The sequence below is a fragment of a genome, unplaced genomic scaffold (genome assembly GCF_019419815.1).
Source record: "Pyrus x bretschneideri cultivar Hongxiangsu unplaced genomic scaffold, Pyrus_bretschneideri_v1 Contig28, whole genome shotgun sequence".
NCBI classification, from domain to species: Eukaryota; Viridiplantae; Streptophyta; class Magnoliopsida; order Rosales; family Rosaceae; genus Pyrus; species Pyrus x bretschneideri.
The window spans coordinates 672,534-698,810 of NW_025999590.1; the positions used below are offsets into that span (position 1 = coordinate 672,534).

The following is a 26,277-nucleotide window of genomic DNA, read 5'->3' on the forward strand; positions in this document are numbered from 1 at the left end:
GGCACTAGTCGATAACATACTTGAATTGGTTGCTTGCTTGCGTACACTCGAACGCTTTCCGGCAAGAAACATCGTCGGTACATTTTGAGCCTTATTTTTTCCGTGATGTTTCCCAGCGAGAAACACCGTCGATAACATACTTGAATTGGTTGGTTATTTTCTTGTTTTTTAGCCGGAGATGATGAACTTGTTTGGTACAGACAAAAGCATTTTGTGCCTCACAATCGAAGACTAATTCTGGTCCGGACAAAAATGTACGCAATTTTCACACTCTCGTTTTTTTTCTTTCTCCACGCCTCTTCTTTATTCTCAATTGATTCATTCAATTCAAAATTCGAAAGAAAAAAAAGGATTAAAGGGAGTTCGAATTCCAGTTTACCATTGATAAGACAAGTTTTTAGGCATTCAATAATACCTTTACAAAATAAATAAATAAATAACTACTTAATAATTGGACCAAAAGTTCCAAAAAAAAGAGAGCATATATTGAACAACTCCCATATATGCATCTTGCAGCTCCTGAGAATCCAGTGCAGTTTTTTGACACTCCTCCTTGATACATCTCTGCTGCAACATGAAAATTAACAAGTTTTCAAAGTGACAAACAGAAATAACAAAGTAGAGGCATGTCCAGATTAAACTCTTGCACAAGCACACAATTGCTCTGGCTTACTGTCCAAGTTAAACTCACCTGGTGATTAGGATCATTGCCCCTTCATCCCTGACGCTGCTTCTTGCATGGCTCCATTGGCGTGAGAGGTTCTAATAGCTCCGACTTCTTACACGAACGCTTTAGATAAACACGACCAGTACCTCCTCCTGACGGGAGGAATGCAGCATCAAGAAACAGTGCATCTTCAACAAATAACTCTAAATTTTCTTCCAACAGCAAAAAGTCCACGTCATTCTCATTGAAATCAAACATGAATCCCATTTGGATAATCCTGCTCAAGGTATCTGCAGCAGTGTGTGTTGTCTGCGCTAACATCCCTTGCGCCAATTCATCGGCAAAACAAGTGGCAAATTCTATATCAGTTTTTCCGCTTTCGTAGGCTGATTTTTTAATGAGCAAGCACTGCGAATTTTCTCCCAAAGAACCAGCTTTAGTTTCTCTACTTCCACTACTGTACCTGCAGATTGCATTAGCCGATAGCAGACTTGATTCGGCTTGTCACCTTTGTACACTGACAGTTCAAGTATAGATTTTGCAGCCTTGTGTCTCCTCTTCAAGGGCATGTTTACATGAGGACGAGCAAGAAAACCCAGAATAATCTTCATTAAACCCCTCCTTATTAACCCTTCGCTTGGATCAACCTTTTCCCAGTGCTCCAATGATAGTGTATGACTCACGTTGCACTCAACAGATTCAGAAAGCTTTCTAACTCCGAGTGACTTGTAAAACTCATAAAGTCTTATCGGAGGAACTGATGGCAAGCAGTTGCTATGTGGAAACCACACAAACAGAGGAGCCTTATCAAAACCAGAGAAATTTTTCTTGAGTTGCAAGTCATCTCCAATGAAAACTTCACCTGTGCTGATCAGAAATATATCCTCGGCCACGGACATTGTAGCAGGTAATTTGGTCAAGCTCCCCTTTAGAGTATCCTCCAATTCAGGATTCCAGTTATCGAAAACATATTCCCAAAAGAAGCTGCATTCTTCCAAAGTCACTTGCCCATTACCCCTCAAGGCCCAGCTGTTCCATAGCTGCAAGTAATCTTTGGTTGATGGATCTTCAGCCACTCCAAAGGCTGAAGAAAAAATGGGTAGGATCTCTTTGGTGTAAAAGTTTTCAAGACAAAACAAGCAGGAGCCAAACCGGTCTTTCCTATCATAAAGTACGCAATCCTGAGAATTAACCCATACACCTGTACCATTTGGATTAGGTATCCACACCTGCAAATTGCTCACTGCTTCTGGGTGCCAGTGGAACTTACTGAGAAAGCTATAAATTCTTGTAATTGAAGATGTATCTGTGAGTGAAAATAGAAGCCCCAAAATGAGAGAACAAACACCTAAGGGATCCACATTCGCACCAATACCTCTTAACTGATCCTTGTATGCCAAAATATCAGTTCTGTAAAACTTTTCATCAATTGTAATTTTTGGTGCATCGGACCTCTTCAAAATACTCTCCCAAGCTGGATCAAACAGAATGCACTCTTCCGGCGTTTTGTAACCAGCCCCAGTCTTCAAACACCTGCTTTTTGCAATGTTGTTGAGAAAGTCAGTCAGTAAAAGCTCATCAGGAGGCCTTGACATCAGAGACTTGATGCATTCTAGCAATGATACCATACCATCTGCACCAACTAGTTCAGCTTCGAAGGGGATACGGAGACCTTTAGCTACAAACAGAGCTCCCCCTTCAAAATCTGTGATGACACCTAACTTCTGAAGTTCATCCCTGAACTTATATATTCCGATGCCATTGTTTGTATCATCGATGATAGGAAGATCAACAAACCACGAGATTGACCCCCATTTTGAGCTGAAAATAATTGATTCGCTAGGACTTCTATAACCATGTCGTGTCTTCAACCACTGCTCAGACGACAACCAAGTCAGTTCAGGACATGGTAAAGGCATTGTTTGACTCAGTTCTCGAATGCAACCTAGCAGTGCCATCACTGTCTCAGGAGCCAAGCCGCTAGAAGAATGCAAGAGAGAATCAAACTGAGTAGCTACCAAGTCAGTTGCTCTGGCAGTATCAACTCCCACTCCCATTGCGTTCAATTCATCAACAAAATGCTTAATTTCATTCCTGTAATACAATTCATCTATCGCAGGAACCTCAAGAGTACTCAACAAAGAACCCCATATAGCGTCAGGGAGAAGAACAGTCTCTGCAGGGCATCTAAAACCAAAATTTGATACATTTAAGAATCAAGAAAAAGCAATTACTCATCCTGATACATTTAAGAATCAAGAAAAAGCAAAATTTCAGAATCAAGAAAAAGCAATTACTCGTCCTGATACATTTAACAAAATTTGATACATTTAAGAATCAAGAACAGTCTCTGCAGGGCATCTAAAACCAAAATTCTCTCAATCAATCCATCAGCTTCAGAGCCTAAAGATCTGATACATTTAAGAATCAAGAAAAAGCAATTACTCGTCCTGGAAGATGGATCTGCAGGTAAAGTCAGATTCTCTGCAATCAATATTAGCACCTTTTCATATCATTTATTGATCTGCAGGTAAAGTCAGATTCTCTGCAATCAATATTAGCACCTTTTTCATATCATCTATTACCCCAAGTAGCCTTAATTCAGATAACAGACAGCTTAATTTTGTCCCATAAAAAGCATCGTCAACAATAGGAAGATCTGTAACTTTCAAGCAGGATTGAGTGTCTATCTCAGAAGGCAAGATGATAGATACCTTGGGAGCATTATAGCCCTTATGAGTCTTCAGCCACTTCTTCTCCTTCATAACAGCCAACCAATTCATATCAAGCATACCCCTCGCTTTAGAGAAAGTAATGAAAGTCAGCAAAGAAAATGCATACTCTTTGCTCATTCCAGGAGAAGCAAGAGATCTAAAGCGATCGGTAACCAATCTCTGCACATCTACTGATCTAATCCCCACACCAAGGAATTCCAATTCATCTTGATAAAGCATGATTCGATCAATGTAAAATTCCATGTCCAAAATCGAGATATCCTCCAGAATATGCTTCATCATATCAAAAATACCTTCCCCTGTTTCGTTTGTAAGAATGGCCTGTCTTGGGGTACAATAACCCAAGTATGTCTTCATCCATTTTCCATTTCGAATGCTTTCAAGGAATCTTGTAGGTAAAGAACCCTTGGTTCGAAGTAATCTGATCCAGTCGAGCAACAAAAAGGCCTTCTCACTTGATAGTTCATGAGATGCTATCTGTAACACCACGTCTGGAGGACATAACTCGGGAATGTCCACAGCTTTACTGAACTTAACAACAAAGTGAAGAAGTTCATCCTGAGGCACAGATTCTCCAAGAAGCATACTACTTTTAGAATAAACATCTCCTATATCAATGTAATATTGTCCCACGAATGGATTTAGAGGTCCCAACAACTTCACCCATTTGCTCCTTGATGCCGAGACAAGAGTTGCAATTCTTTGCATTCTGACTTGGTTAGTCCCATCAATAATTGGGATCACCGTGAGAAGGGAATACAATTGAGAATCATCAATGATGTTTTTCATGTGGGCATGATAAAGGAAATGGACCAAGGCGACTGGAAGAAGTGGTTCCTTATATGATAAGTAAGGATAAAGCCAGGAAACAAATTCTGTTGCCGAACAAGGACTTAAACCTGCATTTCTGGAAAGCCATTCGATTAGAAATGAACTTCTTTTGTGAGTTAAAAGTGCTTCCCGAGTGCTATTGGGCAAGAAATAAAAATTACCAAGACATCCAAACTCCATATTGCACTTACTCAGCCATGTGTGAATCTCCAGCTCCACACTATATACAATCTTGGGTGTTGTATTAGGAATTGTACGCAATTCCATATTCCCGTCACAATTGATGTATTTAAGAAGAGGCATGGTACTTAATGATTGTATGGACGATGAATCCTTATAAGTATCAGCAATAAAACCAAGCAGTTGAATGTAGACATCATCAGATACTTGCAACACAATATTGCAGGATTTAATGCATTGTGCATACCAATTATAAGAAGCATATACTACACCTAGATAGTCCATAACTCCTCTTGTTTCTTGAAAGTTCAGAGATGAATGTGAGACTTTCATCAATGAAGATAAACCACTTAAAACAACCCCTTCCCTTCTAATTCGAACTAAGAGGTCCCTGAATTTATGTATGATTCTAACTACTTCTTTAGGCTGGAAAAACAACCTCTCGCCAGAAAATATTTCACAGGGTACTATCTCGAGACCTTGCAGTCTAGTTTTGATGGACTCTGTTAATTTATTAAACACCGGAATTGGTGATGCTTGAGTTGGTATGAACTGAAATGCCTGACCCACTGAAGGAAACAGGGAGAGCTCTTTCACACAAGACTCAAAAGCATTAACAAACGCCGATGGAACACATTCAAGAATTCCCAGATTCCATACATCATCCACTTGAAGAAGCAAGGATGAAGTCAGCTTGAATTACAAAGGGAAAGCTTGTGACCATGGCTGTAGGCTGGAAAGCAAATACACCGACAAAAGAAGTACCTCTTCTCAGTCTGTTTCCAAATGGGAAAGCAAGAGTGATCACCCATTCCTCCACATTCATCCTAGTATTAACTCTATTAGCAGGTTTTACTGGAAATGCCTGTCTCCGTAAGTAATACTTGCACTTCTCCTCACTGGCACCCATTTTTTCTTTAACCAAAAGTTCAATAACACGTGCATTGGCGGTTTTATCACAGACATTCATAAGATCAGTCCCGGTGCATATAGAAATTGTTGTGACACCATTGGCTGCTTTGGGATCACACCCACGTACATATACCCGGTTTACCTTGGATAAGAAAAGAAGAAGCTCAGGATGCAAACGCAATAGTTGTGCCCTCACTGTTTCAACCTTCTCAGGCTTTAGAGGAAGGACAATTGTAGTTGCCGGCACGACCTTGGTGACACCATATACATCAAGTATGCTCGAAAGAGCAGGCTCCCCACTAACCCATTCAGGAACAATGTATCCAATACTGCAATCTTTGTTCGGTTCTTCCCTGAATTTGACTCAATATCCATTGCTAATATCCATTGCTGAATATGTGAGGTTGTGAACTTACAAGAAACACACTTTTAAACCCAATTCCTGCAGCAAGCAACCACGACATTACAACTCTAATATGATAATCAACAGTTCACAAAGGTATCGAAGACTATGCTCTTATAAAAACATGAATGAAATTCATAAAGTTATTTTCTAACGTAGAAAATATCTGCAGAAAATCCATCCTCCCTAAGAATTTGGGAAGTGATTTTCGCATTCCCCTTTTCTCCCCCTGCACTCCTCCCTCAATCAAACGAGAATCAAGGACAGAAACAAGGGAGGAGCGTAGAAAGAGAACACGGGAAGTGAAAAAATCACTACCCTATAATCTCATCATCAAGAATCTCCACATTTAGTTTGCTAATAAATTTACCTTTTTCTCCAATAAACCCGAGATGTCTTTTCCCCTTCTTAGGAGAACGGCCTACGCTGCATATGGAATCAATGTTGCTCCGGGAAAATCCGACCTCATTGTTAAAAACAAGCAGAGTAGCCGGAGCTCCACTGCCAGTTATGTCCTTCTTTGTCAGGACAAATTCCAGCGTCGGTTCAACCCTTTTTTGTATTCATTATCTTCCGCATTCTGAAAATCGAAAACCCACAAATAAAAATCCACCAGAAGACAAACCCACAAATTAAAATCCACAAAAATAGAAACCCACAATTTGTTTTCAAGTTTCATCGATGCTAGTATCGTAAAGATCGAAACTTTTTCACTTTTTTTTTTTTTTCTGAGAAACTAAGCAATATACCTGTATGAGCTCCATTAGAAAGTGGATGTCTTTCTGGTAGAGCTCAGCAGAGAGGCTAGTGACGGCGTGGTGGAGGTCGAGAGTTAAGGGGTTTGGCCTTGTTTTTCCGATGGAGAACTTTTTGGTTCTAATTTCTTCTATGTGAGGTTTGGCAGAGTGCAAGGCTTTTTCTGCAGCGGAGGGTTTCATGGCTTCTCTGCAATGGCGCGCTCAACACTGCAGGGAGGAGAGAGAGAACGCCTGAAAAAAAAGTTGAGAAAAAGGAAAAGGCTTTTAGCAATTTACAAAGCGGAAGAGAGTTGTGTGATGAGACAAGGAGGTACCTTTATGAGAGAAAGTGGCGGCAAAATTTGAGAGAAGGAAGAAGAAGATGTATGTAAAACTTTAAGAATCACAGTTTTATTTGGACTCTCACGGTAAAAATTCGAAACGAAACGGCGTCTTGATCCTTGTAAAAATCACAGGTTTTTTTACCTAGGGTTAGAGGCTACCCATTGTGCGCTCTGCAAGCAAGTTTATAAGAAATAGTTAGGAGAAAATTGTAGCAGTTCCTCAATTTTAATTTAATTGCAGCAATGGTCTCCTAATTAAAAATTTATGATCATTGATCATTTAACTCATCAAAACGTGTAGTTATGATCCTTTTCTCCAACTCTGTTAAAACTTTCTTCAAAATGAGTCACGTGTCACGCACGTGAGGATGAGTCAAGGAGGAAATATGGAAAACCAAATGAAATTTTTTTAGCAGTGTCACTCAACTTAAACCTAATTGGAGAAATAATTCTTCAACTCTAACCTAATTGTAGCAATGATCCTTCAAACATGACTCATTTTGACGGAATTCTAACAGATTTGACGAAAATGACCATATTTGCACGTTTTGATGAATTAAGAAACCAATGATCATGTATTTTTAGTTGAGGGACTATTACTCCAATTAGATTAAAGTTGAAGAACCATTTTTATAATTTTTCTCAAATAGTTATGCCAGAGATAGTATCTTTTTAGATTATATAGTATTTTTTTTTAGATTATGTTTTGTAGATCAGACGATGGTATTTGATGATTGAATTCATTTTTTTACAAAAAATGATTTACCTAGCATTTGACTTTTAAGAGTGATTCGTCTCAATCCATGCCACTTGTTATAATACATGTGAACAATACATTTAATATGATATGAATATGGAGATGATGACCTCAATATGATATGACTAACACACAATTTGGTTACACGTTTTTTTGAGAGTCCAGACATTTTGTGTTTTAAGTTTTTCAATGTGATTGATGACAACACCATCACGTGAGGCAAATAATTGACTTGTTACAATATGAGTGAACAACAAGGTCAGACTTAGAGCAGTTCCATCGAGGGTGAGAAAGGTCAGCACCCAGCCAAAAAGCCAGTCCGGCACCCAGTGAAACCACTCCAGCCCAGAATTTTGACCGGCACCCAGCCCAAGCTGGTCTCCAAGCCAGCCCAAAATCGATAGAGGCATGAGCCGGGCCTTATGACGCCATGTTGTCGCTAGCGTGACGTCATGGGCCTTTTTTAATTTTATTTTCTATAATCTCCACTTGCACCCTCACCGCAATCTCCACCTCCATCACTCTCTGTCGTGCCTCCAACGCCTCCCGATCCCTGGAACCCCATCTGATACACTTGTACGCCTTCTTCATCTACACCCCATCTTAAATCCCTCCTTCCTCTTCCCGATTTCCACTCCGCCAATCCTGGGGCTCCGGTTGCTTCGTGCAAAGACCGGGTAGAGATAGCTCTCTCTGATTCAAGGAACAAGAAGAAAGACCAGCATCGATCCAAATGAAATAAGGTGCATAATCAACTTCCTCATTTGAAGAAGAAAACATGGAGAAAAAGGGGAGAAAAAAAGAGTGGGGAGAGAGACGGTTGGTCGTAGAAATAAGGGGAGAAAGGATCGGAGAAGGAATGGAAGCAGTGGGAAGGAAACAAAAATGCTAGACCTTTCGAGAGAAAGGAAGAAAAAAGAACAAATAAATAAAATGATAAAATATTAATTGATATGATTAAAATAATATAATATTAGATGGACTGGGTGCCAACAGATTTTTAGGGATGGAGATGTTTTGGCCTATTACTGTACATTAGAGTCTATTACTGTTCACTTGAGTGGATAAATAAGCTGGGTGCTGGTGCAAAGTCTTTAGGGGTGGAATTGCTTTTAGAGAATGACTTACACACACCTTTTGAGACGTTATTCTGCCATTTTGAACTAACAACACTACTCATGTGTTTTAAGTTTCTCATATGGTATCGTGTGATTGGTTTGAGATAAGTTCCAATCAAATCCCTCAACCTAGATCTGATAGTATTAATTTATAAATTTGCGAGTTATAATACTATGTGGCAGCATTATAATATGAGTCTATCAATAATACAATATAGAAAGAAAAAAAAGCCTAATTAGATAATTCAAATGGGGTTTTGTTTAATGAATAATCAAAGATAATTTCTCTTTCTTTTTTTTTTCTTTTTTTGAATGATAATCAAAAGATAAATTGAACACAAAAAACTGATAAACTGGATAACCCCCAAAAAAAAAAAAAAAAAAAAAAGTAGTATTCTGCAGTCTGTACAATTGGCAAAGTGTGGATCATGACAGCAATTTTTTCTTTTAAATTTTAATCTGAAATGTTGTTGTGGGTAAAAAAAGCTCGGTCAATTTCCATAATCCAGCCCTTCTTATCCTCAATCTGTCCCGTTTGAATTCCTACTAGGGTTGAGTAAAGTTGTGGACATACACTCTCAACACCAGTTTTGTACTCCATCCTGCACATGAGCATAAGTAAGTATATTTTTCTTCAAGTGGTATTCTAATCTAATCCAAATATGTTAGACAAATAAGGAATATGGTTGGAGTCCTTGTGTAATTGTATATAATATTATTCACTAGCCGTCCTACAGCCGTCAAGCCGTCCTACAGCTGTCCTACCTTGTCCTACCTACACACTAGCCGTCCTACAGCCGTCAAGTCGTCCTACAGCCGTCCTACCTTGTCATACCTACACACTAGCCGTCCTACAGCCATCAAGTCGTCTACAGCCGTCCTACCTTGTCCTACCTACACACTAGGACGGCTACCTTGTCCTACCTACACACTTGTATCATGTATATATATCCTTGTAATCTTGTAGAGAAAGATAATGAGAAAAAAAGCATTCTCTTCCATTTTTTCCACATTCACGTATCAATAACAAATATATTTTTTAGCCTACATACCTTTTTCTACATGGTATACAGAGCAGGTTTATAACCCTAGCCTTAATTTTTTTTTTTTTCGGCAGTTTTCTCTGCCGTTCCCATGGCTGACTCTTCTTCTTCCGATGGTGTTTTTTCCCTTCATCATTCCGACCACCCGAATCTTGTCCTTGTATCCAAGAAGTTGAATGGTGATAACTACACATCCTGGGCTCGTGGCATGCAGCTTTCCTTGAGTGCCAAGAATAAACTTGGTTTCATCACTGGCGATATCCAAGAACCTTCTTCCTCCGACGACCCTGATGCTTACGCGGCTTGGCGTCGTTGCAATGACATGATTCTCTCTTGGCTTCTGCATTCCTTGGAACCTGACCTTCAAGAATCTGTGTTTTTTTCCACCTCTGTCCAAGCTGTATGGGATGATCTTCACGAACGCTTTTCTCAAAGTAATGCTCCACGCATCTTCCAACTCAACCGGGAACTTGCTACAATTTCTCAAAGTTTTTCTTCTATCTCGGCCTATTTTACTCGCCTGAAAGCTCTCTGGGATGAGCTTGCTTCTTATAATGATGGCTGCACGTGCTCTTGCAACGCCAAGCATGACCGTCAACAACTCATGCAATTTTTAATGGGCCTCAACGAATCCTTTGCTGCTGTTCGTGACCAGATTCTTTTAATGAATCCCCTCCCCACTGTTCGTCAGGCCTGTTCCTCGGTGTTTCAAGCTGAAAAACAACGCTCCCTGGGCGTCTTCCGCTCTGTCGATCAACCTGCTGCCATGGCTGTTCGTGGCCCGTCCCGTCCCTCCTCTGCTCGTCCTCCCCTCCACTGCACCTACTGCAATTTTGATTATCATACCCGAGACACCTGCCATAAACTTCATGGTTATCCCGTTGGCCATCCCCTCCATGGCCAACCGTGGCGACCACCGCGCCGTGCCACTGCTTCCAGTTCTTCCCGCAACCATGCACCTTCCAGTCCTCCCCGGCAGCCACGGTTTTCTGCTTCCCGGCCCCATAATTTCACCCAGGCCCATCACGTGCAAGGCACCCAGGCCCCCGCCTCCTCTTCTACTCCAGCGACCCACCAAATGCACGGGGCCCAGCCCACTTTGCATGACTTGCAGCTTGCCATGCCTGACCTCTCTGCCGAGCAGCACTCCCGTGTTCTAGCTGCTCTACGTGACACCACCATCCCTCCTCAGGCCAATGCCGTGCTCACTACTGATTTTGCCCAAGGTTTGTTACCTGTCACCTCTCGTCATGGTCAATGGATTCTTGACAGTGGTGCTACGGATCATATTACTTCTTCAGCCTCATGTTTGGTTAATCGTTCTCCTTCATATTTGCCGCCTGTTTCTTTGCCTAGTGGTGCTTCCGCTCCCATTACTTTTACCGGCACTCTTCCTTTAAATTCATCAGTTACTTTGAAGGATGTTTTATGTGTCCCTAATTTCCGAGTGGACCTTTTATCGGTTGGTAAACTTACAGATGGATTATTGTGTTCCATAACCTTCTTTCCTTCTTGGTGTGTTTTGCAGGACTTGGTTTCGAAGGCGATGATTAGTGTGGGTAAGCGACGTGGCGATCTGTATTACCTTGTGGCCCTTACCTCTTCTCTCCCCACCCGTCAACCTCTCTGCAACATCATTACCATCCCCTCCTCCCTCTGGCATAGGCGTCTTGGTCACCCCTCCTCCACTCGTTTGCAAGGTTTAGCATCTAGTTCTCTTAATTGTACTTTTGATTCTAGTAATATTTGTGATGTTTGTCCGTTGGCAAAACAAACTCGTCAACCTTTTCTTTTGAGTTCAATTTCATCAACTTTCCCTTTTGCTTTAATTCATTGTGATATTTAGGGCCCGAATCGTCAATCTTCTCTTTCTGGTGCTCATTATTTCTTAACCATTGTGGATGATTTTTCTCGCTTTACGTGGGTCTTCCTCATGAAACATAAATCCGACACTCAACAATTAATTAAGGATTTTTTTGCTTATGTCACTACCCAATTCCGCACTACCATCCAATGCATTCGTACTGACAATGGTGGTGAATTTTTATCTCTTCGTAGTTTTTTCTCTGATCATGGGGTGCTTTTACAAACTTCTTGTGTTTATACCCCCCAACAAAATGGCGTTGTTGAAAGAAAACATCGTCATCTTCTTGAAACCGCTCGCGCCCTTCGTTTTCAATCCCATCTTCCTATCAAGTTTTGGGGGGAATGTGTTCTTACCGCTACTTATCTCATCAATCGTCTCCCTACCCGTCTTCTCCATCATAAATCCCCATTTGAGGTTCTCCTTTCGAAAACCCCATCTTATGACCACTTCCGCGTCTTTGGTTGTCTGGCATATACCACCTCTGTCACTCCCACCACCAAATTTTCCCCTCGGGCTCATCGTTGCATTTTTCTCGGTTATCCTCATGGAAAAAAGGCCTATACCCTTTACGATCTCGACAATCACCGCATTTTCACTAGTCGAGACGTCATCTTTCACGAAACTACTTTCCCTTATGCCGTTTCTCACCCTCCTATCCCATCCTCTTCGCCTACCCTACCCATCCCACCCCCTCTGAACTTTACATATAACCCACCCCTTCCTGCCTCGACGCCTCACCCTCCTCCACCTTCCTCCCCTTCCACGCCTCCCACAGATTCCCTTGCTGCCCCATTACCCGTTCCTCCCCATGCCCCTTTACCCACGGACATCCCTACCCCCCCACTACCTACCAATCCTCCCCTTCCCCGCACTTCTTCCCGTGCCCATAAACCTCCATCCTATTTAAAAGACTACGTTTGCTCGCAGGTGATTCTGCCATCCCACCCATCTTCGACTTCGCAACCCGGTTCTACACAAGGTACGCGATATCCACTTTGTAATTTTCTCTCTTATCACCGTTACTCTCCCAGGCATTTTTCTTACATTAACTCTGTCAGTCGGACTGTGGAGCCTTCCTCCTTTGCCTAGGCTACCACTGACCCCAATTGGCAACGTGCTATGACTGAGGAGCTTCAAGCTTTACATGCTAATGGTACTTGGACTTTAACTTCCTTGCCCCCTGGCAAAATTCCCATTGGTTGTAAGTGGGTGTACAAACTCAAGCACAATTTCGACGGCTCTATTGACCGCTACAAAGCTCGTTTGGTTGCTAAATGCTTCACTCAGGCTGAAGGTATTGATTATCATGACACTTTTTCTCCTACTGCTAAGATGATTACGGTGCGTTGTCTTCTTGCTCTTGCTGCTAGTCAGTCTTGGTCTCTTCATCAGCTTGATGTTAATAATGCTTTCTTACATGGTGACTTACATGAAGAAATCTATATGTCTCCTCCTCTTGGTCTTCGGCGACAGGGGGAGAATCTTGTGTGTCGCCTTCACAAGTCACTTTATGGTCTTAAGCAGGCTTCTCGCCAATGGTTTGCCAAATTCACTAGTGCCATCATTTCTGCCGGTTTTCAACAATCCAAAGCTGACTATTCATTGTTCACTAAAAAGTCTGGTATTTCTTTCACAGCTTTGCTCATTTATGTGGATGATATTGTGATTACAGGCAATGATGCTAGTGCCATTAATTATCTGAAGTCTTTTCTCCGTGATCATTTTCTGATAAAAGACCTTGGTGATTTAAAATATTTTTTGGGTATTGAGGTTTCTCGTTCCAAACAAGGGATTTATATTTCTCAACGCAAGTATGCATTAGAGATTCTCAAGGACTATGGTTTTTTGGGAGCACGACCCATTGCTTTTCCTATGGATGACACAAAATTATCTGATAAAGGAGAACTTCTCAAGGATCCTGAAAAGTATCGACGATTTGTAGGTCGGTTAATATATCTCACTATCACTCGGCCGGATATCATCTATTCTGTGCATGTTCTAAGCCGTTTTATGCACGAGCCAAGGATATCTCATATGGATGCTGCGCTTCGTATTGTTCGTTATTTGAAGGCTACTCCAGGTCAAGGTTTATTATTTCGTTCTGACAACCAGACCAAGTTAACTGCGTTTTGTGATTCTGATTGGGCAGGTTGCCCTATCACTCGCCGTTCGACTACTGGGTATTGTGTATTCTTGGGCGGTTCTTTGATTTCTTGGCGGACGAAACGACAGAAAACCGTTTCGCTCTCTTCAGCAGAGGCGGAATATAGGGCCATGGCAGGTGCTTGTTGCGAGATAGTTTGGCTTCGTTTTTTGTTGAAGGATTTGAACATTCCTTTGGATGGTCCTTCCATTTTATTTTGTGATAATCAAGCAGCGTTACATATAGCTGCCAATCCTGTTTTTCATGAACGAACTCGTCACATTGAGATGGATTGTCACTTTATATGAGATAAGATTGTAGATGGCACAATAGAGACCAAGCATGTGGGTACGGCACAACAGTTGGCAGACTTGTTTACCAAACCTCTTGGGAAAGAAAAGTTTTCGGGTATGTTACGCAAGTTGGGAGTTCTTGACATCCACTCTCCAACTTGAGGGGGAGTGTTAGACAAATAAGGAATATGGTTGGAGTCCTTGTGTAATTGTATATAATATTATTCACTAGCCGTCCTACAGCCGTCAAGCCGTCCTACAGCCGTCCTACCTTGTCCTACCTACACACTAGCCGTCCTACAGCCGTCAAGTCGTCCTACAGTCGTCCTACCTTGTCCTACCTACACACTAGGACGGCTACCTTGTCCTACCTACACACTTGTATCATGTATATATATCCTTGTAATCTTGTAGAGAAAGATAATGAGAAAAAAAGCATTCTCTTCCATTTGCATTCTCTTCCATTTTTTCCACATTCACGTATCAATAACAAATATATTTTTAGCCTACATACCTTTTTCTACAAAATACAGAGACGAGAATTTAAAAATAGGTGCAGAGGGTAGGTCTAATAGCACATTTGGCCTTTGTAAGTAATGCTGCCCACGGGAGCAACACCAACAGCAGTTCCAGTGCAGAACACTTCATCGGCTTCACTCAATTCGTCCACCGGAATAACGCGTTCCTCGGCCTAAACGCATTTGGAGGGCATTGTTAGAATCAGTCCATAAGGAAGATGAGCAATGGTGTAATCAACTGGCACGGAAAGTCACCTGGTAACCATGATCACGAGCTATTTCAATAACGTTTTGTCGAGTAACTCCCGAAAGAATAGTCCCCGACGTGGCAGGAGTTGAAATTACAATGCCTTTCACAATGAAAATGTTGCAAGAAGAGACCTCCTCCAGATTTTTGTTGTGTACCGAATCAAGATATAGAACATCCGAAAATCCCCTGCTTTTTGCTCTGGTTAGTGCCTTCAAAACCTACATATATCCAGTACAGGTTACAAGTTACAACAGGTAGTAACTAGTAACACATGAAAACCCTAATTCAAAACGGTCGTAATTATTCTGCTTGCCGGGGCATAATTGGTACTGCCTTTGACACCTCCAGCTCCGCCACGAGAGGCACGATCATACTCCTCCTCGACAAATATGTTCAAGGGTGCAGAGCCCTCCTATTAAAACAATAGCAAGCATATAAATCTTACTATAATTGACAAATATAACGCTCGCTTTTGCGTGAAAGTAGCGTATTGCTAACCTTGAAATAATTTCTGACCGGGGAAGCATATACAAGGAATGTGTACTCAGGTGATGGTGCCAAGCCTAATATGGGGCCACTTCCTATAAGTAGAGGCCTAATATACAAAGACCCTTTGCCTGGAGGAGGAACCTGTTTTCAGTCACCGAACAGATTTGTAAACTTGTAAATAATTTATACACAATTTCCATACTCCAGGAAGAGATTTAACTCGAAAACAAGTAAAGTTTCCGATGCAAAATGAAAATGGAAATTACCCAACACTTGTTTGCTTGAGCTGTTTGCTTTACAGCTTCAATGAATTGATCAACTGACAGTGAAGGCGTTAATCTTCATCCGAATCGCGTTCTGGTCTAGACGAAAGAGGAGGAGTTTCCCATCTCTCTTCCTGTATGCTTTTGTGCCTTCATATATTGCCTGTTTACATTAAGTCAGCCATTTTCAACTTATCGAAATCTAATTATGTTTTCCCCAAAACAAAAATCCATCTTATAAGCCTATATCTCAAGCGTGTTTTAACCAATTTCGATTGAAAATCTTACCTGTCCATAATTTAAAACTGCTGCAGCAGGGTTAAGTTCGATATTTCCATAACGACTAAGTTGGCCTTGTTCAAATTTCCCGTCGTTGGAAGATTTCATAATGTACATGTAATCAGTTTGCACTAAACCAAATCCGAGATTGTCCCAATCTACATCAGCATACTCATGCTTATCAAGATCATAGCTGCACAAATAATGCAGAGAAATCAAAAAACATACAAATTAGTTTGCATAGACAACCAAATGTTCTGAAGAAAAACACGAAAGCCACCATGTGTTCGAGCATGTAATCTTCAATTCTCTAGTTCATTGTTTTCGTCAACCATATTTGTGTTCATATAATGTTGGGTCGACCTACCAAGGTAACCAGTAGCTAGTTGCTTTTTATAATATCGCAGAATTACTTCAAGCATTCATATATGAATGATAACCTAGTATGCAAGAAATTTTAAATCGACCAAATTTTGAGGCATTACTAATCGTACCTGTATTCAAATGGATCACATGCTTGTTCTGCATTCGATTTAGGTACAGATCCGAAGCAACGGTAAACTTCAAGATTCTAATTAACACGAGAAAATAGATATCAAGAAAACATTAAACATGTGATACATGCAATTGTAGATAAGACTGTTTTGATACTATGTTACAATGTGAGCATCAAATTTGACAACAACTTCCTTTGCTACCTTTCCGTGTTATTCCACATAGAAATTGACATTTCGGTTGGAAAATACTAGTGATGTCTTTTTTTATCATTATTCCTTATGTGAACATTTTGACATCTCCTTTGGAGATGCTCAATATGCCTAACAATTGACTTAGCCTAATATGCCTGATAACTTTATTAGGCATATTAAGCATGTTTAGCATGTATTATTAATTTATGTGCAAATAGTTGACTTAGATTTTTATGTAAAATATAATTAAATTAATTTTAAGTCAAATAACATTTCTTTATTTTGCATAAGTTTTTACATATATTAGGCATGTTTTATTTTTTAATCAATATATATATATATGTGTGTGTTTAAAATAATTTACTTGCATTTATATGTAACATATAATTTTCATAATCTGCTTATATTATTTAGAGGCATGTTTCCTTAACGTTCATTCATTTTGTTATTTAGCATGTATCATTAAATATATTAGGCATGTTTCATTTTTTATTAAAAAAAAAATGTATATATATTATGTGACATCCCACATCGCTCAGAGGAGTGATCCTTATATGTATATTCCCATCCCTACCTAGCACGAGGCCTTTTGGGAGCTCATTGGCTTCGGGTTCCATGCGAACTCCGAAGTTAAGCAAGTAGCGCGCGAAAGCATTCCCAGGATGGGTGATCCATCAGGAAGTTCTCGTGTGAGTTCCCAGAAACAAAACCGTGAGGGCGTGGTCTGGGCCCAAATCGGACAATATCGTGCTACAGTGGTGGAGCGGGCCCGAAAAATGATCCCTCCCGAACCGGGATGTGACATATTAGGCATATTAGGTAATCGTAAAAAATTATATAGGTAAATTAATTAAAAATATTCGTAATAAGAATTTTCACTCCCACAAATAGTGAACCTACCATTTGAATTTTAACGTTAGATTGCTTAAAAAAGTATAAAGCTAGACGGAAATAAGAATTTTCTGAGAATAAAAAAACCTAAAATCAAGCCTATTAAAATTCAACGAGATTCACTATTATTGTAGGTAATAATATGATTGATTAACATAATTAGGATATTGTGGCATAAGTTGTAAATAATTTAGAATTATAGGCCAATAATTTAAATTTTTGTTTTTATTTGTATGCTTAAAGATACATGAGTTTACGTTTGGAAAACAGTAGTTTTTTTCTTGTTTTTTCTTGTTCAAGAGAATCCTATAAAAAAAAAAAGCACAGCAGGAATGCAATGGCTTCTGCTTTATTTTATTCTTGATAAGAAGCATGACTTCTAATTATAGACAAGACAAATAATTAGAATAAAAAAGGATTAAAAGTAGAAAAATAATCATCTTTGACAGCTAATGAGACAGAAAGGACGGCTGACCAAGTGTGTTTTAACCAAAGAAAACGACTCGATGTGATTCTGACTAATCAAATGAATAATTCGGAAAACTAAATTTTTAAATAAAACTTATAAATTACATGATATGAAAGTTAATAATTAAATTATCACTTAAGGGTTAATAAACGTGCTCGTTTGTTATTGGTGGTGACACATTATTTGGTTTGTAAAGTTTTATTTACAAATTTAATTTCTTTAGTATTACTCTAAATAAAATACACTTGTGTCGGCAATCATGAATAAAAAGTGATCCTAAGGAGATTGTATTATAGCATCTTTAAGAGAAATAGCATTTAGATAGTAAAGTTGAATTTGTTATGCCACGTAGGAAAAATGCATCTTAAACTGTTTTGGGACTGCCATTAAAAAGTTATAAAGGTTTTTGGGTAAAGAGTTTGGAAATAAAATTTCAGCCCCACAAGATTAAATAAAGTTAGAAAATTAATATTTTAAGTTGAAACATAAAATTTAAAGAGTTTGTTGAAGAGTGATACATTTTTAAAGAAAAATTTGTCAACTCCTTTGGACATTCTCTTACTACCACATTGTATACCACTTGTCTAACAAAATTAGGATCCACTAATACAATTAAATGTAATATAACATTGTACGTGGTCTCTTTAGCATTTTTTTAATGAAACCAAAATGCATGCTTGGAAGTTAAACCAACGAAACACTCGAAGTTATGTTATCACAATCGTGATTCTCCCATAAGAAAAATTTGTTTCTTAAGTCACGGGGTGTTACTAAGACCATCTCCAGTAAAGAGAGCCAAAAGATTAAAGTGCCAAAATATGGCCTGATTTAGACAAAACTCCTCTTCAGCTGAAAGGTGGGCTAATAATCATTGGAGCACACAAAGGCAAAACATGGCCAAGGGCCATCGTGCTGGCCAAGCTTGGCCTGATATCCATCCTATTTGCTAGGGCTAGCATTAGCAGCTGCAGTCTGTTTTGGGCATTGAAAATCTTTGCAATTTCAACCTCTGTGTCACATTGATGCTTCTGTGTATAGAAAATCCACAGGGGTTTTGGAGAAAAACGCCTTCATGTGCATGATTTATGGGTTTTTGCGTGAAAGCTTCAAGCTTGTTCATACGCGCTTGTAACTTTTGTCTGATGCTGTTGGAGATTTTCAGGAATTGCAAATCTTTATGATGTGCTTCTCAGAGCATCTCCATGAGTTGGTAGAGGGCAATGGTAATTGAAGGGTAAGGGTAATAAAATTGCGCTACCTATCACTCTAAACAGTAATTGACTTTGTGCATGTCTAGCAGTTTGGAATGAAGAAAGGCAAAGACAAGCGCAATTATTATTTACAAATATATTTTTAAAATTTTATTTTATTAAATTATTTATTTATGTTTTTAATATATGATTGGGTATTTGTAGAAAAAAAAATATTGGTATTTCTTTAGAATTTTTAGCTATTTTTTAGTAACTTTTTTTAATTTTCTACTTTTAGAATAATTCTGGCCGTTGATAAAGATGCAAGTGGCAGATTAAAATATTTGATTTAATAATATATTTATAACCTTTTGTCCACCAAATTAACGTTTGCAAGTCCAACTAAAAAACATAATAGACTATTTAGTACTACGGTTTAGTGATATTCTTCTTCACTTGTAAGTGAGAATTCTTAGGTTTGATTCTCGTCAAAAGCGAATTTGAACCATATTATTGTCAACTCATTATGAAACTAAATCCACGATATTTTCAGTTAATATAAATAATATTGTTTGTTTAAAAAATAAAAATAAAAAAATAACAGGAATTTTTTGGCTCTGGTCCTTGATGTGGGGTGGGCCTCCGCCTTGTCCGATGCTACTCCAAGCAGGCGCATGCCCTCGCAAGAACTGGCAGGGCAGCTGCCAAAGCCCTGCAATTGCCTTTTCCTATTTTTACTGCTGGAGCTGTTTTTCCTAAGCAAAAGGCAAATCAACCCAATTGCGCTTGCAATGGGTGACTGCTGGGAGCCTGGGATGCTCTCAAACAGTTGGGTGGGATGGGGCAAAGGGATGAGAGAAAGCGTAAAGATTGGAAAGAGAAGAGACGAATTTTTTTGAATTAAATATTAATAAGATATATAATTGATATTAAAATAATGCAAAATACTAAAATAGACAAAATATGACCATGGTTAACTAATAGGACATGTGTCATGTTATAAGGATGTGGGTAGCATATATCAAAATTAGATTCGGGTAGCAAAATTGCTCCCATTTTAATATAGTACTAGCATTTGTCTACACATTTTATATGTATGAACACATTTGCCTACACACTTTATAAGTAGTAGATAGTTTAACTAAATTAATTAATAAATTAATAAAATACTAAAGAGGCTAAAGAGGCTAAGTATGCCTCTTCAGTTAAAGATGATATATAAATATAGTTTGATATTGTTACTAAAAAATAATTTTTTATAAGGCTATAATTATGGATTGGACTATGTTTACCATTCGATTGGAGAACGACATAATTTATATTTCTAATAAATTTATAGGATTAATTAATAGATACACACGTTATAAAATGAGTAGAATAGTAAAATTATGCGACAATGTAATAAAACATAGAATCTAAAACAAGGGAAACCGAAAACAGAGGAAATAAAAAACAGAGGAATTTAACGAAAGATTAACCTTGGATGATGGAGATAAAGAAGAACCGACTCCAAGAGACCGATCCAACTTATGAAAGCGTATTGTCTTCTGAATCATGGTTGATGTTGTCTGTCTGCCTGCCTCGAAATCTCGGACAACCCTGAACTCGAAGAGAGAGAGTACCAAAAGCCCAGAGAAGGACGGGTGATGGGTTGACATTTATATAACGCCAAATTGCTAAGGACGGAGGAGGGATCCCAGCATAGAGCACGTTGACGTACTTATTATACTAAGAAGTTAATAAAAAAACACTCGCACAAACAAACTATTATACCCTATCTCCACATTCTTGTTTATTGCTCATATCTATTATCTTATTTAATTTTTGACAGCCGATCGAATGAATTTAGGTTTTCATTTATGTATCTTAGATTCGAAACTTCCCTCTTTTATATTATTGTAGTTCGAACTGTCTCCTCTCCTTAATAAAAATAAAATGCATGAAATATAATTTTTTTTTTTTTAAATGACAAAAATTAACAAGAGATATGTGGGATGTAAAATAAGGGTGTGGATAACACTATATTTTTCTTCATCATTATTTTGTCTACATTTTTTTATTATTTAAATTTTTTTAATTAAAAAATTAGCAACTTTTGTCACTATTAAGGACAATTTTTTATTATTAAATTTTTTGTTTGAATTTAAGTGTGGTTTTATTTTTGTTTTTTTTGCTTACAATATTTAAAATGTTTTTAATAAGAAAAGTTGTCTCTGGTGTTTTCAAATAGAAAAAACTTTTGTAAGGAACTCCCTAGCATCACCCTATGTGGAGAAGGCATACTGTATTCAGTTTTTTTATTTGGTAAACTTTTGAATGGTTCAAACTAAGAATGGGCACGGGCCGGGCCAGGCTCAAATTTGAAGGGACCGGACCAGACCAAGATGCAAAGGAGATGGATCGGGCCGAGTTGGGGATTACATTTTCTTATATAGGAACCGGACCTTACCTGGCCCGGTTGAAACGGGGTGGTTTGGGCTAGGTCCACGGGTCCTTGTTTTTTTTTTTTTTTGAAAAAAAAAAAAAAAAATGGAATTTGCACATATTGCACAGATTCACTAATGAGCAGATTATGCAATAGGAAACCCAGATATTGCAAGAGGAAAGGTTTTGAAAAATTTCCAATTCCAAATGCACCCACTTCCTTATAAAATCTTGAGCGTAAACATCTCCGAACAAAGTAGACCAATACTCACAACAGAAACCTAGATAATATAATCCACAGAAAATTGAAGCGCATAGCAAAATTAACAAAGTTTAAATATTTAGAAGGTCATTAAGTATATAGGCATCACAAGAAATCCATGATAAATACGAACAGATCTCGAAATGAAAGCCTTAATACGAAGCTAAGAGTGACCTAACACACATGGAGAGATCAGTACTCTTTGGCCTTAGCATCCTCATTAGCAGCAGCAGCGGTAGATTCCACAGCAAAGCTCGCAATCTCGGACTCCGTGGCGCCGTTTTGAGCAATGGAAGCGACGACGTTCCTGGACTTGATGATGTCGAGCATGCGCTTGTTGATCTCCTTGGAGTAAACCTGCAAGATCTGAATCTCGTCCTCCTCAATGAGGGGAATGGACGACGTACTCAAGATGGCGAAGGAGAGGTGACAAATCAAGAAGATGGTGGTGGGGTGGTTGGGTTTTGTAAGTCTGGGTCCCTGGATGTCAAATCGAGACGACGAGAAAGAGGTGACAAATCGAGAAGATGGTGGTTGCCTGGGCTGTTGTGCTGTCGGGGTGGTGGAGGGAAGGGGACGATGCACTCGAGACGGCAAGAGAGACTCAATCGACAGAATGAGAGTGACAGTTGAATTCGATAGGTTTGAGGACGAGCAAACCTAAAACCAACGATTCAGATTGGATGGAGAGATGATCTCTTCAATCTCATCCGTCCATTCTAACTACAAATGGACCGGTCCAGGTACCTGCGGTTCCTATACTTCAGGAACCGGGCCGAACTGAAAATTTCAAAGGCCCGCCCCGCCCATCCCAGTTTCTGTTTTTACAAAATAGGAAACGGCTCGTACCCACCCCGAACCTTAATTACCCGCCCCGACCCGTGGTTCCTATACCCATTTGCCCATCCCTAGTTCAAACTATTATAATAATATAGATAATTAAAAGTTTTGGATCGGAATTCGTAAGTGGAACCCTACATCATATTCATTATGATATTTAATCACGTGCATTTAAACAAAAATATGATAAATATCTTTTACTAATCTTTTAGCGTTTGAACTCTCCTAAATATATGACTCACTAGCTTATCACGCATAATGAAATGGACATGTCAAGTTTGATAAACCTTAAAATTACCATGTATGACAAAAAAGTTTGAAACGTTGAGGATGCCAGGTCAGACCATGAGAAAAAAGTAGACCTAATTTATTTAGAGTAAATAGAAATCAATCCGTGATATGTAGAGAGGCCACAAATAGTATAGATGCATAAGATTTGAACTCGTCAATCATGGTCCACGGCCAAAAATGCCCACCACGTAAGATGAAAGATGAAGATTTCATCTTGGGAGAGGATAGATGAGGAGTGAAGCCGCACAGAAAATCAAAACATGAAAGATTGCACCTCATATGTGTCACACATGTATGTAACTTATTTTACAAAAATTATCAAACTTGAAAGGCATTACCGAGTAGCTATTGGTCTGGTAATATCTTTGTTTATTATGTTAGAAGAGGTCCGGAGTTCAAATTGACGAGGTATTATGTTGGACATATACATTTGGTGAACAAACTACGTCGTCTATTTGTTCTACAAATCTGTCAAGTTTCTGCGGCGATGATGGATCCTTCCTACTTAAAGGTTACTATCCCGCCGAATTCTAAGACCCATCTGTATATTTGAAAGCGCCCGGTGCATCTTCTGAGACACGACGCCACCGGGTCCAGTTTCAAGGTAAGACACCCTAAAAAAAAAAAAAAGTATTAACTCTAATCTAGTAGCATGTCAAAGATATGTAAAGTATGAGCACATTACACTGATCGTAAGACAAAAGAAGCAAGTCACCTTTCACAGAGGTAAGTTATGCTGCGCACAGGTAATACGACAGCATTTCCAGTAGAAAAGACGTCATCGGCTTTAAACAATTCCTCAACCGACACAAGGCGTTCCTCAACCTGTCATATAATCAATGTTAGGATCTCAACGAGTAATCTGATTTACAAGGGTTTACTGCCAAGTATAAAAACCAGTTTGCAACGGGAGGATGCCAACGATTATTTAGCGCTATATATTCTATTTATACAGATAAAAGTTCTTCTTTCATATATTGCAATTGAACATTTCTCAGTTGGGAATGGAGAAAATTTATTCAAATGATAATTAAAGATTGCAGGAGAAAGCAAGCAATATGACAAGTAAATTAATCACCAACACAGATTGTCACCCCAAACACATACCTGGTACCCTTTGATGCGAGCAGTTTCAATTGGAGTTACGGGTAATGCCAGGCAAAATTGTCCCTTCGTGCAGTGCCGGAGTAGAGATTACATTATCCTGTAAGTTACATTTCCATAGCCTCACAATCACACAACCATTTATTTCTTGATAACCACCAAAAGCTAGAGCTTCAACAACACCTTCACTAGAAAAATGTTAGCAGTCGAGTCTCTTCGATGTATCTGTTGTGTAAAGAATCAAGGTATAAAACATCAGATATACCATTTGCTTGAGCGTCCGCCTGTGTCAAAATATATTCAAAGAAATCGCAGGTTTCATATCAGTCTTTGACAAGTTGAAGTGCATCTACGAGACCATGACTTTAGAAAATAATATGAACCCGAATAAAGACAAGTGTCTTGAACGGTCATTAAGCGCAAAAAGGACTTCTCTTAGGAACAGGTCAGGTCCACTCCCAATAAGTAGCGATCGAATATGAAGAAAGCCTTTACTTTGAACCTGTAGTGATGCACTAAGCACCATAAGTAGAACATACTACAGAAAAAGGACTTCTCTTAGGAACAAACATGGTGTAACATTACCCAACGGTGATTCGCCAAGACAGTAGCTTTTACAGCTTCAACAAACTGCTCAACAGTTGCTGCAAACATACACAGGCGCTCATGCTTCTTGTACGCCTTCAATTATTCCCTTGACTTAAAAGAAAGAGAAATTCTCTTTGAAAGTTTTGATTTTGAAGATAAATGCATGGTCAGTGAAAAAACAAAACCCTAATACAATGCACAATGTAAAACACATAAACATCGAGATGCTAATGATGCCAAATTTGGGCTTTTCACATATAAGTCCTTCGATAACATTACACGTTAGCGAAAAACACTCGAACTCGATACTTCAAAAATGAAATTCCATTTGTTATAAAACTTATAGAAATCGAAAAGGTCTAATAAAATAAGTAGCATTACATAATCAGGGGCAGAGGACTAACCTATCCATAGTTCAAAACACAGGCAGCCGGGTTAAATATTTTTTCAAAACACTGTAACCCGCCATGCATCCGAAAAGTTTCCATCTTTGGAACTTTTCATAACAAACATGTAATCTGTCGACATGGGTTCGTCGAATCTGAGGCTGTTCCAAGTTGTATCAAGCAATTCAGTGGTTTGGCTGTTCTTTTAGAAACAAAATCGGGCAACTTATGAAATCAAAACAGTTAAAGTGTAAGTTTTCGTAATGAATCAAAGGTGGTCCGTACGTACCCATGAGCGACACCAGATTGAGTGATGGCTATGAGGCTTGTGGCGGAGGCGGTGATCAAAGCTATTAATTAATTACTTAAGTAATTATTCATCAAATTAATTAATGGGTATATATAATCCGGGAAAAAAGGCGGCAAAAAGGAAGACAAAATGTTACACAAACAAGTAGTGCACTAGTGCGATTGCTGCAATTGCATGCCTAGAGGGACTGAGGCGAGGAACGTGAACTGGGAGCTGTTGGGGAATGGGGAAGCAACTGAGAGGGTAGAACTGGAAATTGCCATCTCTGATCTCTCTTCTTCTTCTCACCTAGGCATGCATATTGCGGAGCTTTTTCTGAAAGTTTTGATCGGAAATCGCTTTTGGCTTTTCGGGACAAACACTCCGATCACACCGCTTGGATCGATATACAGTCGACACCTTTGCTGTCATGGTGTGGGATGCCCGGCTGCAGCCGCATTTTTGCTCACCACCATGAACTACATCAATATGTTTATGATTTATGATGCGCATACAACATGGTGAGGAAAAATGCTCCGACTCATACCGAATACCTGCCAGACACGCACTTCAGCTGATTAAAACCCAATGACCGGGTTGATATGTTTGGGTTTGAGTCCTTGAATGTTTTCTTTTTGTGTTAATTGTATTTGGCATTGAAGCCCAAAGTCCCCAACTGTGTGGATCCATCATCCATCTATTATGTCATTTCATAGTTGTAAATTCTAGACTATCTGGTCATGATGATATATGAAGAGGCATATCAACATTATTTCACATGACATGCCTTATAAGCATATGGATGGCATCTCTAACAGACTAGCTAAATCATTTGTCGAGATTTTAAAATTGAGTGGGCCAAAGCTTAGGGCGCCAATGGAATATAAAAAGGAAAATTAATTAAAAGAGTTTGAAAACTTTGAATTTTAATCAAGATGACAAAAATGTGTTGTACGTGAATAGTACCATGAGTGACATTTTAGGATAAAAATGTCATTTTCATTAAAAATGAACAATATTAAGAA

The 26,277-nt window shown here is 39.0% G+C and overlaps 2 protein-coding genes across 3 annotated transcripts; both read right to left on the reverse strand.

Moving 5' to 3' along the window:
- Positions 1–354: 354 nt before the first annotated feature.
- LOC103929661 lies at positions 355–6,981 on the reverse strand. 2 transcript variants are annotated; one of them, XM_048588280.1, is made up of 6 exons: positions 6,801–6,981; positions 6,478–6,717; positions 6,099–6,308; positions 3,382–5,767; positions 692–2,854; positions 355–564 (listed from the first exon to the last, which is right to left on the reverse strand). In XM_048588280.1, exons 4-5 carry the CDS (start codon positions 3,390–3,392, stop codon positions 1,027–1,029), a joined length of 1,839 nt encoding a protein of 612 aa, XP_048444237.1. In that variant the 5' UTR covers positions 3,393–5,767; positions 6,099–6,308; positions 6,478–6,717; positions 6,801–6,981; the 3' UTR covers positions 355–564; positions 692–1,026. The 2 variants fall into 2 exon arrangements, with proteins under 2 accessions (XP_048444237.1, XP_048444236.1); XM_048588279.1 differs by having other exon boundaries at positions 355–567.
- A 1,746-nt stretch (positions 6,982–8,727) lies between these two features.
- Positions 8,728–15,961, reverse strand: LOC103929662 (branched-chain-amino-acid aminotransferase 2, chloroplastic-like). The gene is given in 8 exon segments (XM_018643099.2): positions 8,728–9,286; positions 14,609–14,721; positions 14,804–15,016; positions 15,112–15,210; positions 15,297–15,428; positions 15,554–15,617; positions 15,619–15,713; positions 15,839–15,961. Coding segments are annotated over 8 exon segments (972 nt in total). The 5' UTR covers positions 15,947–15,961; the 3' UTR covers positions 8,728–9,138.
- Between the last annotated feature and the right edge of the window lie 10,316 nt (positions 15,962–26,277).